Raw genomic sequence first — 15,925 nt, forward strand, 5'->3', positions numbered from 1 at the left:
CAGCTTACTAACCTTAGCCTTTGAAATGTGAGAGGAAACTGGAGCACTAGGAGGAAGCCCACGTGGTCATAGAGAGAACATGTGAACTCCTTATGGACACCAGCAGAGATCGAACCCTGATCTTACAGCTGGCACTCTAATAGTGTTATGCTAATAGCTTTGTTTAAAACAATATAGCAGGTTGCATAACATGTTAAAGAAAAAAAAACGTGCCCAATTCTGTTTTGGTGTTGCTTTAGGTTGGATGTGCAACATGCTGCAAAATGATTTTAATGTTGGTCTGGGAGATCTGCAACCATTTCTCTACTTTCTATCAGCATGTTGTATTTTTTTGACACATAGATTTTAACTTCACTCGTGTTGTGATATCATGATGAATATAATAGGAAAGTTAGATACTTGGAAATCCTTTGTTGGAATGACTTTCCTGCCTTTGATAGGTGGAGAGGAGTTAAATGAAAATCGCGTCATTCACGCATGGTCTACTACTTGTAGAATTTGTAGCAAACTCTTTCCAAACTGACTGAATGAGGGTCTGTGAATGACAAAGAGTTTGTGTAAGGAATATCCAGCTGTACAAAGCCACACTGCAATTTTTAAATCAAGGGTTGAGGAATGAACCTGCAATTTTAGTATTTATATCATTGGTTGCAGGTAATAAATAGATTGTATGTCTGGCTAATGCATTTGAAGTGAACTAATGTGGGAACCAAGTACCTAGGACAAATCAGCACAGAGTGAATCTTGTGAATTTTCATATACAATGGTACAATGGGTTGTTTCATGAGTTACAGGCTATTGATAGAATTTCGGTACATTGCTTTGCCAAGCTTCTGGAATCGTAAATACAGACTCCTAAAACACTTTGTCATGTGACAGGAGTGTTAGGTAGGCTAGAGTAAGTTTTGCCAAGCTTCTGGAATCGTAAATACAGTCTCCTAAAACACTTTGTCATGTGACAGGAGTGTTAGGTAGGCTAGAGTAAGTTTTGCCAAGCTTCTGGAATCGTAAATACAGTCTCCTAAAACACTTTGTCATGTGACAGGAGTGTTAGGTAGGCTAGAGTAAAAGATTCAAGGATCTGCTCAAAATATTCAAAATACATCTATTATCAAAGTATGTATACATTATACAACCTTGAGATTCATCTCCTAGCCACGAAACAAAGAAACCCAAAAGAATCCATATTAAAAAAGACTCTCGAATGCCTAAAGTGCAGAGAGAGAGAAAAAGCACATCATGCAAATGAAAAAAGAACCCCTAAAATATAAAAGAAGACAATGTGCAGAGAAGACAAAACCTGCAAACAAATGGTGTTCTGAACTGAAGTCCGCAAGAGAGTCCCAGAGCCAAGTAAAGCTCATGGAGCAGTAATCTGAACTGAACCAAACCAAGAGTTCCATCGAATTGGACTGCTCTGGTGCCTGGACCCTGCCACTTCGATTTGGCTCATACCTGAGCTTTCTGATTCGGCATGGCACTTAAGTCTCTATCCATTCATGGAGTTCAGTCAAATCAGTATTCTCTGGAGCCTTCCCTTAATAAAATGCAGGGTGATATTGAGAAGTTCAAGCCCATGCGTTGGGAACACAGAAGCTGGGAGGAGCACGCCACCTCACAGTTGTGCTACCTGCTCCATCTGTGAAATTAAGTGATTCCCATGCTCATCAGAACTCTCAAATAACAAGGAACTGCCTAAGGAGGCACAGTTTTAGTAAATAGAGTGGAAGTTTGATTCATTTTTCAATGCCAAAGTAAATTTATTATCAAACTAGCTGTATGTCCACACATACAACACCTAGATTCATTTTCTTTCATATTCATTTACAATATATTCAAGAAGCACCATAGAATCAGTGAAAAACTGCAACCATCTGGACAGACAACCAATGTGCAAAAAGCAACAAGCTGTGCAAATACAAAAATAAAGAAACAAAATAATGATAAATAATAAGCAATAAATATTGAGAACAGTAAATGAAGAGTCCATAGGTTATGGGAACAGTTCGGTGATGGGGCAGTGAGGTTATCCGCTCTGGTTCCAGAGCCTGGTGGTTGAGGATAATAACTGTTCCTGAATGTGATGGTGTGGGCCCTGAGGCTCCTGAACCACCTTCCTTGTGGCAGCAGCATATGTGGATGGTGGAGGGCCTTGATGACAGATGCTATTTTCCTGCGGCATTGCTCCGTGTAGATGTCCTCAGTGGTGGGGAGGGTTTTATCTGTGATGGACTGGGCTGTATCCACTACTTTTTGTAGGCTTTTCCTTTCAAGGGCATTGATGTTTCCATATTTAGCTGATATGCAACCCCAGTCATTATACACCCCACCAAACATCTACTGGAGTTTGCCAAAGATTTAGATAATACGTCAAACTTCTAAGCAAGAAGAGATGTTATTGTGCTTTATTTGTAATGACACTTACATGCTGGACCCAGGACAGATTCTTTGAAATTATAACACTGAGGAATTTAAAGTTGCTGACCCTCTCCATGTCAGATTCCCCCAATGAGAACTGGCTCGTGGACTTCCGGTTTCCTCCTCTTGAAGTCGACAATCAGCTCCTTGGTCTTGCTGACATTGAGTTAGAGGTTCTTATTGTGGCACTACTCAGCCAGATTTTCAGTCTCCGCCCTTTGATTTGCCCAGTGACAGTGGTGTCATCAGCAAACTGAAATATGGCATTCGAGCTGTATTTGCTCACAGTGGATGTAAGTGCTACTGGGCAATAGGTCACTGAGACAAGATATCATGCTCTTCTTAGTGTTACGAACCCCGTAACTGGGTCACTTACCAGCAAAGATAGGGAGGTCCATTGAAGTCTGATGGTACTATTTTAACAGTATTTATTGATAAAAATACACAAATTAATATCAATGCAAACATACAGATAATATGCATCGTCAATACTAAATCTAAAAGCGCGGGTATAATAATAATCAATAAGAAATAGCTCTATTGTTGTCTAGGGGATAATGTATGGTCCAATGGAAATATAAAAGTCACTGTTAGTTTGTTCAAGCTGTAGCGTTTTGGTTTGAGAGAAAGACGGGTTAAAACTTGCCCAGTCCTTTCATGATGTCAATCCTTAAGAGAGTCATTGGGAGTTGGTTTCCCCGTTGTTAGCTAAAAGCCGTTCTTCCGTGGTAAAGGACACCGGTTCCGGGGCAAATGGAACCGAACGCACGTGCCCTCCCCACCGGCTTCCGCTTTTACGGGATCACTAGTGTTTCTTCTGGTGCGTCTGAGGGGCTGTTCCCACAGACCCTCTTTTATCCTGACCCACATGGTCTCAGATGTCAATCAGGTTGAGATGATGCAATCTCTCCACCAACCTCCCCCTTGGTTCATTGCCTGGGGCTTCGATGCATCGTACAGGATGCAATACACAAGTCCTTCTCCAAGAGACAATAGCCGGTATCAATGGGTCCGCCTTCTTGGAGGCCAGGTCACATTCCAATCTTTGTGAATTCTGCATGTCTTTCTCTCATTTCCTGGGTCTCCTGAACGGACTCAATAGTGATCTTGCGATTCTCACAAAGGATGGGGCTACCCCGCACCCTTCGGCCCCTCAGAGCTGTTGTACATTCATAACACCCCCTTTCTTCAAAGCGTTTTCACCAGTGGTGAAAATGAAGTAGTACAGAGTCTTACAGGATTTTAGAATCTAACACAATACAAAAGCTTTTCCTTTTCACTACAGAGTAATACTGTTATACATTCAATTCAGCATCTAAACAGTTAACAATTACAGTGTCGCTTTAATATCTTAACATCTTGTACCTTACTAAAGTCTTGTAGCATCAGACTTCAATTTAATAACCACCTATTTTTATTTCTTTCCTTCAGCAAAAAAAACTAAAGGGTTGTGATCTTAGCTTGTGTGTATACTACAAAAGTTCATGCAAATACTAATCTTTCTGATGCTTTCAAACTTAACAGGCAGGCTTCCATGGGGTTGTCTTTATTATTCACATGCTTTGTCGAAATCTCGTAAAACCGGCATTTGCTATTTAAAAATGGCGTCCCCATTAACCCTCGCCTCTTTTCTGGTTAGTTCCCACGTGGGGAGCTTGGGTTCCCTGGCGAAATAGGCTTTCACCCGCTTCTTTCATAGGAGTTACTTTATCAACACTGTGTCCCAAACAGACCATCTTCTGAATTTCCACCCAATTCTTTAATTTTACGCAAGTTGCTAGCTTTCTCTTCGGGACCCTTCAGGCTATTAGCTTTCAGTTCGAACTCTTTGTTCAAGCAGCATTTCAAATTCTGCCTTTTCACACCACACTCTGGAATAACAATAGCATGGCCCCCCCCCCCCCCCCCCCCCGTCATCTTCCAACTCAATCTGTAGATGATCCGCAGGCTTTAAATTTTCTTCCTTCGATTTGGGAACTGCATATTTCCCGTTTCCTTCAATAATAATATTCATCTCCCCACTTTTGATCTCCGCATTAACTTTTAACACACCTTCGAGCACAAACACCTGGGAACTCTCACTTCCCACTATTACCAAGGTTAACCCTTTCTTCGCTGATCCAAGTCTATCTGACCCACAAGGACAGCCTTCCCTTTCAACTGAATCAAATACCTCAGACTTTTTCTGCGCTGCATTACTAGGTTCAGTACGACGTGCATCCACATCATGGACACAATCAAACGGGACATTTGCCTCTTTCAGGCTTTCAATACCCGTATCCGGTCCAAATTCTAAGTTCCCCTGATTCTCCCAGCTACTCTCTGGGCAACTCCCTTCCGGAGTAACCTCAACCCCGTGGGCTGAAACAACCTCATCTGCCAACCCAGCAGACTTCTTCAAGGTAAGGGCACCCTTTTCATCTAGGACTGCCCTCATTTCATTATCGGGAACACCTTTAGAATTTTCAACTTCTTCAAACAGTTCTGCCAAACCAGACAGATCATCCATGTCCAACCCTGGACCTTTTAACAGCTCTATCTGTTTCTCATCTTTATCTTCTGCCTCTAGAACTTTTCTCCTCGCTAAGGGCAGGTCTACCTCCTCTCCCTTACCCTCTTTCACTTTACTACTCTTTGTTTTACCACCCTCTAAACCCTCATGGTACAAGGTCGGTAAAAACGTCTCGGCCAAATCGAAACTGGCCGGATTTAAACTGCTCCCTTTCTCAGCTGCCTCTCCCGACATGCTGCGAGTGACCGCACATGCAGGATAGATCTTGGAATCTAGGGGCGGGACTGCAACACTCACCGGCCGGCTTGTCAGCGTCATTGCGGACCAAACCTTACCACCGGCTAAATCGTTACCAAGAAGGACGTCCGCGTCAGTTCTTGGGAATTCTGATCGCACCACTATTTCAACTGGTCCAGACACCAGCTCACAATCCATAATGACCCTATGTAAGGACACCATTTCCGTCCCTTTGCTTATTCCTTTCACAGTTACCATTCCCGTCTTGCGACCAAAATCTAGTACCTTACTGCTGATCAACGATAGCTCAGCCCCCGTATCTCTCCAGATCCGTACTGGAACTGGTGTGTTTCTCTCCCTCACAGTCACGGTTCCATTTAACATACTAGTCTCAGATCCTTCTCGTACTCTGTCTAACAGGGGCTCTCTTGTCAATTTACTGATTACCACGGCACATCCGATAGGGACTGCTGCTTTCCCTTTTCCTGTCTCTTTCCTCGGAGCAAAGCACCTAGATGCAATATGCCCCCATCTTTCCACAATTAAAACAGGTCAAACCCGGAAATCTCTGGCCGTCTGGCCTTTCCCCCTCAATCTTACCACTAGCTCCCGGCGGGATCTCTGCCTCAGCCGGTGGGTTTTCTCGATCGTTCCCACGATCTCTCTGGGAACTTTTATTCGGGGAAAACCTTGACTTGTGGGTTAGGGCATATTCATCTGCGAACCTAGCAAATTCTGAGATGGACTTATTCGGCTTCTCATTCAAATACATCCGGATATCCTCCGAAATACAACCTTTAAATTCCTCAATCAGAATTAACTCCCTGAGACGCCAATAATCCTCTTCCACTATCTCTGCTGTGCACCAACGGTCCAAGAGCACACCCTTCTCATAGGCAAACTCGGTATACGTCTGATTCCACCCTTTCTTTAAAGTTCTGAACTTTTGTCTATACGCTTCAGGTACTAACTCATAACTCCGGAGAATGGCCGCCTTTACTTTGTCATAACTCTTCTCCTCTTCCTCCTCCATGGACAACGCCGTATATGCCCACTGTGCCTTCCTTTTAACACACTTTGTAACAGCACCACCCACTGATCTCTGGGCCACTTCTGATTCACTGCCACCTTTTCAAAAAGCAAGAAATAACTATCAACATCCATTTCCTCGAACCTAGGTACTAACCTCAACTCTCGACTAACATTAAACCGCTCCTCTCGGTCTGACCCTTGATCTCTTCGCCCTTGCCTTAACTTCTCCATCTCCAAGTCATGTTTCCTTTGTTTCTCTGCCTCCCCATACTCTCTCTCCTCAGCTCTCTCTCTCTCTCTCTTTCTCGGCTGCTTCCAGCTGTTTTAACTGAATTTCGTGCTCTCTTTGTTTCTCAACTCTTTCCTGCTCCCGTTTCACCTCTAACTCCTTTAGCTGGAGTGCATGCTCCCTCTCTTTCTCGGCTCTTTCATTCTGCTTCTCAGCTGCTTCCAGCTGCTTTACCTTAATTGCATGTTCCAACCTTAATTTCTCGAACTCTAACTGAGCCGTCCCACTAACTAGTACCTTTTCAGGGATATTTTCCAACACTTCAGCTGCAAACACATTCTTCCCAATATAATACTGAGTTATTGCCCTTCGCACCTCCTGCTTTTTCATTGACAACCTCAGAGGTTTAACCCCTTCGCCAAATTTATCAAGTCTGATATGGTGGCCGCCTCTAGCACCTCCAGAGTCGGGTTTTCTATAAATTTACCCATGTCCATCTTTGCTGGTTTCTCATCTGGCTACCCGCGTAACCAGATCCAAGTTTGGACTTACAAGCCCGATTCACTGGCCCCCCAATTTGGTGTCAAATCCCGAGACGAGAACCCCAAGTTGTTATGAACCCCGTAACTGGGTCACTTACCAGCAAAGATAGGAGGTCCGTTGAAGTCTGATGGTACAATTTTAACAGTATTTATTGATAAAAATACACAAATTAATATCAATGCAAACATACAGATAATATACTTCATCAATACTAAATCTAAAAGCACGGGTATAATAATAATCAATAAGAAATAGCTCTATCGTTGTCTTGGGGATAATGTATGGTCCGATGGGAAATATAAAAGTCACTGTTAGTTTGTTCAAGCTGCAGCGTTTTGGTTTGAGAGAAAGACGGGTTAAAACTTGCCCAGTCCTTTTATGATGTCAATCCTTCGAGAGTCGTTGGGAGTTGGTTTCCCCTTTGTAGCTAAAAGCCATTCTTCCGTGGTAAAGGACACCGGTTCTGGGGCAAATGGAACCAAATGCACGTGCCCTCCCCACCGGCTTCCGCTTTTACGGGTTCGCTAGCGTTTCTTCTGGTGCGTCTGAGGGGCTGTTCCCACAGACCCTCTTTTATCCTGACCCACAGGGTCTCAGATGTCAATCAGGTTGAGATGATGCAATCTCTCCACCAACCTCCCCCTTGGTTCATTGCCTGTGGCTTCGATGCATCGTACAGGAAGCAATACACAAGTCCTTCTCCAAGAGACAATAGCCGGTATCAATGGGTCTGCCTTCTTGGAGGCCAGGTCACATTCCAATCTTTGTGAACTCTGCATGTCTTTCTCTCATTTCCTGGGTCTCCTGAACGGACTCAATAGTGATCTTGCGATTCTCACAAAGGAGGGGGGCTACCCCGCACCCTTCGGCCCCTCAGAGCTGTGGCACGTTCATAACATTAGGCACTGGTATAATTGGAGCCTGCCTGAAGCAAGTGGATACCTCTGACTGCTGAAGCAAAAGGTTAAGGATATTGGTTAACATCAGGCAGTTGATCAGTACAGATCTTTAGTACGTGGTCAAGTACTTGGTCTGGGCTGAATGCTTACCGTGGTTCACCCTCCGGAATTGTGTTACAAGGTCGTCGAGAGCTGTGGGAATTCATTAAGGTGCCTCCATGTTTTGACATTCAAAGTGAGCATAGAAGGCATTGTGCTCACTCATCTGAGAGTGAAGCCTTGTTTTCACCTGAGTGGCTTGGGTTCGCTATGTAGGAGGTGATAGTTGTGGAGCATTATTCAAGTTTGATCCGGAATTGCCACTTCGAACATGATGTGACTTTCTGGAGTTTGTAACTGGACATCTTGTGTTTAAGTTGGTCACCACACCTGAATGCCACTGATCTGGCCCTCAGTGAATCTCATGGTTCATCCAGGGCTTCAGGTTGGGGAAATCTCGGAATGACCTTGTGGGGTCACACTCGTCTGCAACTGTTTTTATAAAATCTGTGACAATGTTGTGTATTCATTCAGATCTTCTGAATCCTTGAACACTGCCCAGTCCACCGACTCAAAGCCGTTCCTCTGCCTCCTGTGACTACTCTTTGTTGTCCTTAATTCTGGAGCTTTGCTCCTTAGCCTCTGCCTGTATGCAGGTTAAGAGGACAGCCAAGTGATCAGATTTCCCAAAGTCGGCATTCCTAATCATAGTTTAGCAGTGGTCAAGAGTGTTGGGATCCCTGGTGCTGCAGGTAATATGTTGATGATAATTGGGTAGATATTTCTTCAAACAAGTCTGATTGAAGTCCCAGACAGTGATTTGAAAGGTATCAGGGTAGACTACTTTTTTGCAGATCATGGTACTCAATACTTCCAATGCCTTTGTAATACCTGCTTTGGCAGCATGTAAACTGTGGTCAGGATCACGGAGGAGAAATTCTTGGTAAGTAGAACGGTTGGCACTTAATCATCAGATGTACCACATTGAAGGAACACAAGTGCTGTTGTGCCTTCTTTGTGATGGCACTTACCTGCCGGTTCCGCTACAGACCCTCTGATATGATAATGCCAAGGAATTTAACATTACTACCCCTCTCCACCTCCATTCCCCTACTGGCTCATGGACCTCCGACTAATTCCTCCTGTCGTCAATAAATCGATGGCTTTTCAAGGATCTATTGGCATAAAGTAGTTTTTAAATCTGCAAGGGATCCTGTCATTGTCAAGCATCTTTTGTTTACCTCTTTTTACAAATTTCATAGCAGACTGGATTTCAGAATAGTTGTTTGACTTTAAATCTCACACTTTAAAACTACTGGATGCAAGTAGCAAAAGTATATTTGAAGTGATATTTGAAGTTTCAATCGATTTTTGGCTAATTTATCAAGATATGTCTAATGTGTTGCAGTATGCATTGCAACATGTGAATGGTATGTCAGTGAATGTAACATCTGGGAATTGTTGGATTGGCTGTAGAATTGTTACTTGTAGTTTAAATTTCTTGTGCTTGTTTATATTTTTATACAATCACCTATAAACATGTCACTGTTTAGTGAGGTTTTTCAATGGTTATAGTTGTCTCTGTATTTTTTTGGGAACAACTTGGTTTCAGTGGGAAGTGCTGGAATTTCAATGGAAGTTTACTGTATAAGAAGACCACAACACCTTTGTTCATCAACCCTTGACAAATTGTATTCTTTAAAGCTCTTTTTTTGAATTGTTAGCCGGGAGGGGTGGAGGGGAGGAAGATGTTGGGAATGACATGGCTTTCATGACCTGACTGTCTGACTGTCTTTTCAGACTTGGGCTGGATCTCCAGTGTTCGTGTGAATCAACCTGCTGTACTGAGACGTGCTGAACAAATTCAGACAAGGAGGTGTTTGTCCAAGGAGTGGCAAGTATGTACATAAGGACAATTTTCCTTGAAGGTTTTATTCCATAATTCCATCCATGCTCAACGGGAAGCTCCATGACCTGGCCTTGATCCTGCCTTGTGCAGCTGGACCCTGAACTTCCTGTCAGATCGCCGGCAGGTGGTAAGAGTGGGCTCCCTCACCTCCACCCCTCTGACTCTCAACACAGGAGCCCCTCAGGACCGTCTACTAAGTCCCTTCCTTTACTCCCTGTACACCCATGACTATGTTGCCACCCACAGCTCTAATCTGCTAATTAAATTTGCCGATGACACTACATTGTTTGGCCTAATCTCAAACAATAACAAGATCGCCTACAAGGAAGAAGTCATCTCTCTGACACAGTGGTGTCAAGAAAACAACCTCTCCCTCAATGCTGCAAAAACAAAGGAGCTGGTTGTCGACTAAAAGAGGAATGGAGATGGGCTAACCCCTTTTGACATCAATGGATCTGGGGTTGAGAGGGTAAACAGCTTTAAGTTCCTTGGCATCCACATCACCGAGGACTTCATGCGGTCTGTACACACCAGCTGTGTGATGAAAAAGGCACAACAGTGCCTCTTTCACCTCAGATGGTTGAGGAAGTTTGGTATGGGCTCCCAAATCCTAATAACTTTCTACAGGGGCACAATTGAGAGCATCCTGACTGGCTGCATCACTACCTGGTATGGGAACTGTACCTCCCTTAATCTCAGGATTCTGCGGAGAGTGGTGTGGACAGCCTAGCACCTCTGTAGTTGTGAATTTCCAATGATTCAGGACACTTACAAAGACAGGTGTGTAAAAAGGACCCAAAGGATCTTTGGGGACCTGAGTGACCCCATCCACAATCTATTCCAGCTCTTACCATCCGGGAAGTGGCACTGCAGCATAAAAGCCAGGGCCAACAGGCTCCAGGACAGCTTCTTCCACCAGGCCATCAGACTGATTAACTCACACTGATTTGAGTGTATTTCTATGTTATATTGACTGTTCTATTTATTATAAATTACTATGATTACACATTTATACGGCAATGTAATGTAAAGATTTTTACTTCTGATGTATGTGAAGGATGTAAGAAATAAGGTCAATTCAGTTCATGAAATTGAAGCCTGTGGGTGGTAAAGAGTCATTGGTTGTGTGGATGTGAAGTTAACTAAGAAATGAGAGATTAATTTGTTGGGAAATAATTGATTTTAATATTGGAAGGAACTGATATTATCCAGCAATCGTATTATTTAACACTAACCTCATCACAGGAGCATCTACAGTGACCAATTAACCTATTGACTGGTACCTCTTTGGATTGTGGGTGGAAACTGGAATTCACAGAGGAAACCCACAGCAATTCGTTGCAGCTTTGTTCGGACGACCTGTATGACCTAGAAACCAAGGAGATCAGGTGCATTGCAAATTCATCTTTGAGTTAGAGACCAACTTGGAAATGTATCTCTCTCCCTTCATTATTATTAAGGTGGAAACCTGGAACTATTCCTGCTCTGCTGCAACACCTCCTTAACAAATAGCAGTAGCAGAGTATCACATCTCAGAGATAGAACATCTGCCTCATACCTCCAGTGACCTGAATTTGATCCTGACTTCCAGAACTGCCTGTATGAACTTTGCATGTTCTCCCACCAGCTGCATGGGCTTCTTTTTGCACCTCAACAATATATGGGCTCATAGGTTCCTTCAAAGGCTTGCCCCAGATAATTGAGTCAAATGTTCTTGTACTCTTGTGATTCTGCTTCTAAACTTACATCTTGCTCCTCAAAAATAGTGATGAATCCTGTGATTTTCATTGCACCATCTTTTCTGTGTGGCAGGAGTATGAACTTATTACAGTTGGAGCTTGGTTTCTTGAAGTAAAAGTGGTTTTCCCATATAATTAAGTAGACTGCTTCAATTGACGTGGAACTTTAATTTGCATACATGCACACGCTTCTGTAAATAGGCCTTTATATTAACTCACACAAACTAACCTGTGCAAGTAGGCTTCTTCAGTGATGCAAGCAAAAAGGTCAATTGGATTGAATGGCTTCTAGGAAATAAGCTATTTAGGGACACTGAATTCACTTTTGAGGATTCTTGGACAATATTACAAAAATGTTCCTCTCACCCAGAATATAATAAATAGCCTGTCTGTCTTTGGGTAACAACAAAGGGAAAGAGAGAGATTTTTGAGGGGAGATTAAATTCTCAAAATAATTCTGCAGCTTCTGGCTGGTCTTTCCAGTGTAGTATACATCCATTCTTAATCTTAAAGAAAACAACCCTGAAATATTTTTCAATCCCATAATGTGAATTTTCAAAATTTGAAAATATGTGGTGTAAGCACAGGCCTTTTTACACGTTAAAGTAATAGTTAGGTTACTATCAGACAACCAGACATTAGATTTCATTGTGAACTGAAGATCTTTTTCTGCAGATGACTACTGTTTGTTTTGTGCTGTTACCATAAATTACAGGAATCACTTTAGTACAGCTTTTCTGAGGCTATGTGGAAAATTTTCACTAAATCATTGTATTGTGTTTGTTTCTAGCTTTAAGAAAGAGAAGCAGAAAAGAAGTTGTGTAATGGCAAAAAGAGATTGTAAAATTAAGATAAAATAAGATTAGCTTTATTTGTCACACGTACATCGAAACATACAATGAAATGTGTCATTTGCGCCATACAAATCAGCTAGATCTTTGGTGGGAGCTGCTTGCAAGGGTCACCATGCTCTGGCACCAACCTAGCATGTACACAACTCCTAACCCCAACTGTACATCTTGGAAAGTAAAGCAGATGTGGAACGATAACCAGCTTAGTGAATGCTGCTGAAAAATACTGACACTTTTCATCACAAAGTAAATGCACACACGTACTACAGTGTCCTACTGTGATATGTTTGTAATAAATCATAATTGAGAGTTGACCGTGATGCTCTGAGCTCTTACTGAACATCTGCAGTCAACGGCATGATGGTGAATATGTTTTACACAAGCAGTTCTGCTCGTGGTGGAAATGTGGAGGAACCTGCACAAAGTGTAGAAACTCAGCTGGTCAGGCAGCATGCGTGGAGAGTAATGATCAGTGGATGTTTCAGGCTGAGAAAGGAAGAGACCTTTCATCTGGACTCAGCTATCACCTGGTAGCTTGTGCTGCTTCCCCACTCCTACCTTTTTATTCTGGCTTCGACTTCTACCTTTCTAGGTAGGGCAGGCATGGGCAAACTACGGCCCGGGGGCCATATGCGGCCCGTTAAGCTTTTTAATCCAGCCCGCAGAACTTGATGAAATTATATTAATAAACCTTGTTAACGCTTTTTCCCCGCAATTCTGGCGTTTTCCCAATAGATGACGCACTCTATATACATTGACCTTTGTTGAGGTGCAGCATATTACTCCACATTTGTGCTTTACTCTTTGTTCGGCTCGACCTATTTGTGTGAACAGGCGTTCAGCGTCATGAACATCAACAAAGCCAGCCACAGATCCAAGTTAACTGACCAACACCTCAGATCAATCCTGAGAATCGCCACAACAAGACTAAATCCAGACTTTGATGCGCTGGCTAAAAAGAGAGACCAACAACATTGTTCCCACTGAAATTAAAAATAAGTTTCTTCGTTGTGTTATGTAAAAAATGCATTTGAAAATATTTTTTTCAATAAGCCTTACATGTTACATGTCATTTCTGTTAAGTGATGGACATGAGTAGTGCGCAGGTGCACGTACGTTCTCAAAATAAAAAATGCGTTCCAGATCAAATAACGTGCTCCGCATACTGGCGCGCTGTCACTGCTCTGTCCTTGTGCTGGTCGTTGTTGAGTTTTGGCACAGGGGGCAATTGAATAAGAAGGAGCAGGACAAGTAGACCTGCATCTCCTACCGTTTTTGAAATAAAGACAGTCAGGAGGAGAGTGATGATGATAATATCTTGAAGGATAACAGAATTTTCAGTGCTTTAAAATAATAACTGTTACTATTAAAAAAGCTGTATTCCTTTAATTTTCAGTGTTTTAAAAGTCATTTCAATAAATAGCTAAATACCATGGGACTTCAAAGACAGATATTTTGTTGTAATGCATTTGTTCATTTTCAATTGAAATTAAAGCACATGTTTTCTACATATCCCATGATATTTTATTTTCTCTTATGAGGTGTATTACCAAAACACTCCGTCCATCTGCTCCTGGTCCGGCCCCCCTGTCAAATTTTAGAACCCTTTGTGGCCCACAAGTCAAAAAGTTTGCCCACCCCTGAGGTAGGGTGTATATAAAAGTTGTACAGAAATTTTAATTAAAATGCTTTTTTTCCTTGCAGAGTTTGATCATACCAAAAACTTTTTAAGAGGGGGAACATTTGTGCACCCTTGCTTAAACATACTCTCGTAATAGTTTCTGTAAACAGTCGTGTGTTTGAAATTTTATTTATTTCTAATTTACAGTATGGAGCCTTTGCTGCTGTTTTATACATTAGGTATCTTCAGTCATTTTCTTCATTGTGTTCAACAGATGGATCAGATTGGATTGAATGACTTCCGAAAGCCAGACTAGCCAAAAGACCAGAGTTCAAAGCTTTGGATGCTTTTGGGAATACTTAATTACCACATACATTGTAGTGAGAAAATTGAAATGCTCAGTGTGTTGCAAGATGGTGGGGCTGCCTGCAGCCTATATAATAGAATATTTTTGTTTCCTTTCAACATCTCACGGTTTGCGAATTGGTGAATTGGATTGGGATCATCAAAATGTTCTCTCATCAATATTCAAACCAAATAGATATTTCTACGATCTGGTGATCTTTGTCAGAGAGGAGAGAGAAAAGCCCATATCCACATCTCATGCTGGATCGGGAGCAGAATGAGCAGGGCTGTGTGATGAGAGTTGACCTTGAGGATGTTCTGTGGGTTCTTACTGAATATCTACAGCAGTGTTTCCCAACCCTTTTTATGCCATGGACCCCTACCATTAACTGAGGGGTCCATGTACCCCATTTAGGAACCCCTGATCTACAGTCAACAACATGAGAGTGAAGATGTTTACACAAGAGATTTTGCAGATGCTGGCAATCTGGAGCAAAGCACACAAAATGGTAATTTTAACTAGCAGGAGCTAGAGTGCAGTGATCAGTGTGGTATTTCTGCCAGTCCAAGCTTTCAGTGCTGGTTATAAATGTGCGATCTCTATCTGGTGGCAGAAAATGGTATTGCAGTACTTTTCTCTCACACATGTCTTGTCATTGTCAACTCACTTCCTCTCTGCTATTTTGCAGGCTGCATGGCTCTTGAAGGCTGTAACCTGTATTGACCTTACCACCCTGTCTGGTGATGACACGCCTTCAAATGTCCAGAGGCTGTGCCATAAAGCTAAGCACCCCATCAAGGAGGACCTACTGAAGTGTTTGAACATGGATGATAAAGGTATGTAGAGGCATCCATCTTTAAGGACCCCCATCACTCAGAATGTGCCCTCTTCTCATTGCTACCATCCAGGAGGAAGTACAGGAGCCTGAAGACACACATTCAATGTTTTAGCAACAGCTTCTTCCTCTCTGCCAAATAATTTCTGAATGAACAATGGCCTACTTACTTTATTTTTTGCTCTTTTTGCACACTTATTTAATTTCTTATTTCTTATTATATTTTATATATTTTTTAATTAGGTATTGCAATATACTGCTGCTGCAAAATAACAAGTTTCACAACTGTGCCTGATTCTGATTCTGCACTGTAACAATGCAAAATGCTTTTGCTGGTGCTATTTAGAAGCCTTTGACCTTTTTGATTAAGACATTGTATGGGGATTATACACTGATATAGTATTCTCCTAGGCTTCTTTAAAGGGAACAAGTTTGTGTCTAGAGATATATCATAAGTGATCATAATCTGTTGTAGAGGTGAATCTCTTTTGTTACGTACCCCGTAACTAGGTGTCAGACCAGCAAAGATAGAAGTATCCGTTGGAGTCTGGTAGTACCAAAACTAAAGATGTTTATTAGTAAACTACACAATACAGTATCAAAAATGCAAAGATACATATGAAACAAGTCAGCAATAATAAACCTAAAAGTGTAAGAATAATAATAAGCAATAATAAACAAGCTCTATCGATGTCTAGGGGTAAATGAATTGTCA

General features: G+C 42.1%; 1 protein-coding gene across 1 annotated transcript in view; it reads left to right on the top strand.

Annotated features, from left to right (window-relative positions):
• The window catches only part of dera (deoxyribose-phosphate aldolase (putative)), a 58,899-nt gene that overhangs the window by 4,566 nt on the left and 38,408 nt on the right, over positions 1-15,925 (top strand). Inside the window, exons 2-3 of the mRNA XM_059987607.1 lie at positions 9,710-9,807; positions 15,064-15,211. Of these exons, the coding sequence (XP_059843590.1) occupies positions 9,710-9,807; positions 15,064-15,211 (246 nt within the window). The remainder of the gene's footprint in view (positions 1-9,709; positions 9,808-15,063; positions 15,212-15,925) is intronic.

Source organism: Hypanus sabinus, chromosome 13 (genome assembly GCF_030144855.1).
Source record: "Hypanus sabinus isolate sHypSab1 chromosome 13, sHypSab1.hap1, whole genome shotgun sequence".
In the NCBI taxonomy this organism is placed as follows: domain Eukaryota; kingdom Metazoa; phylum Chordata; class Chondrichthyes; order Myliobatiformes; family Dasyatidae; genus Hypanus; species Hypanus sabinus.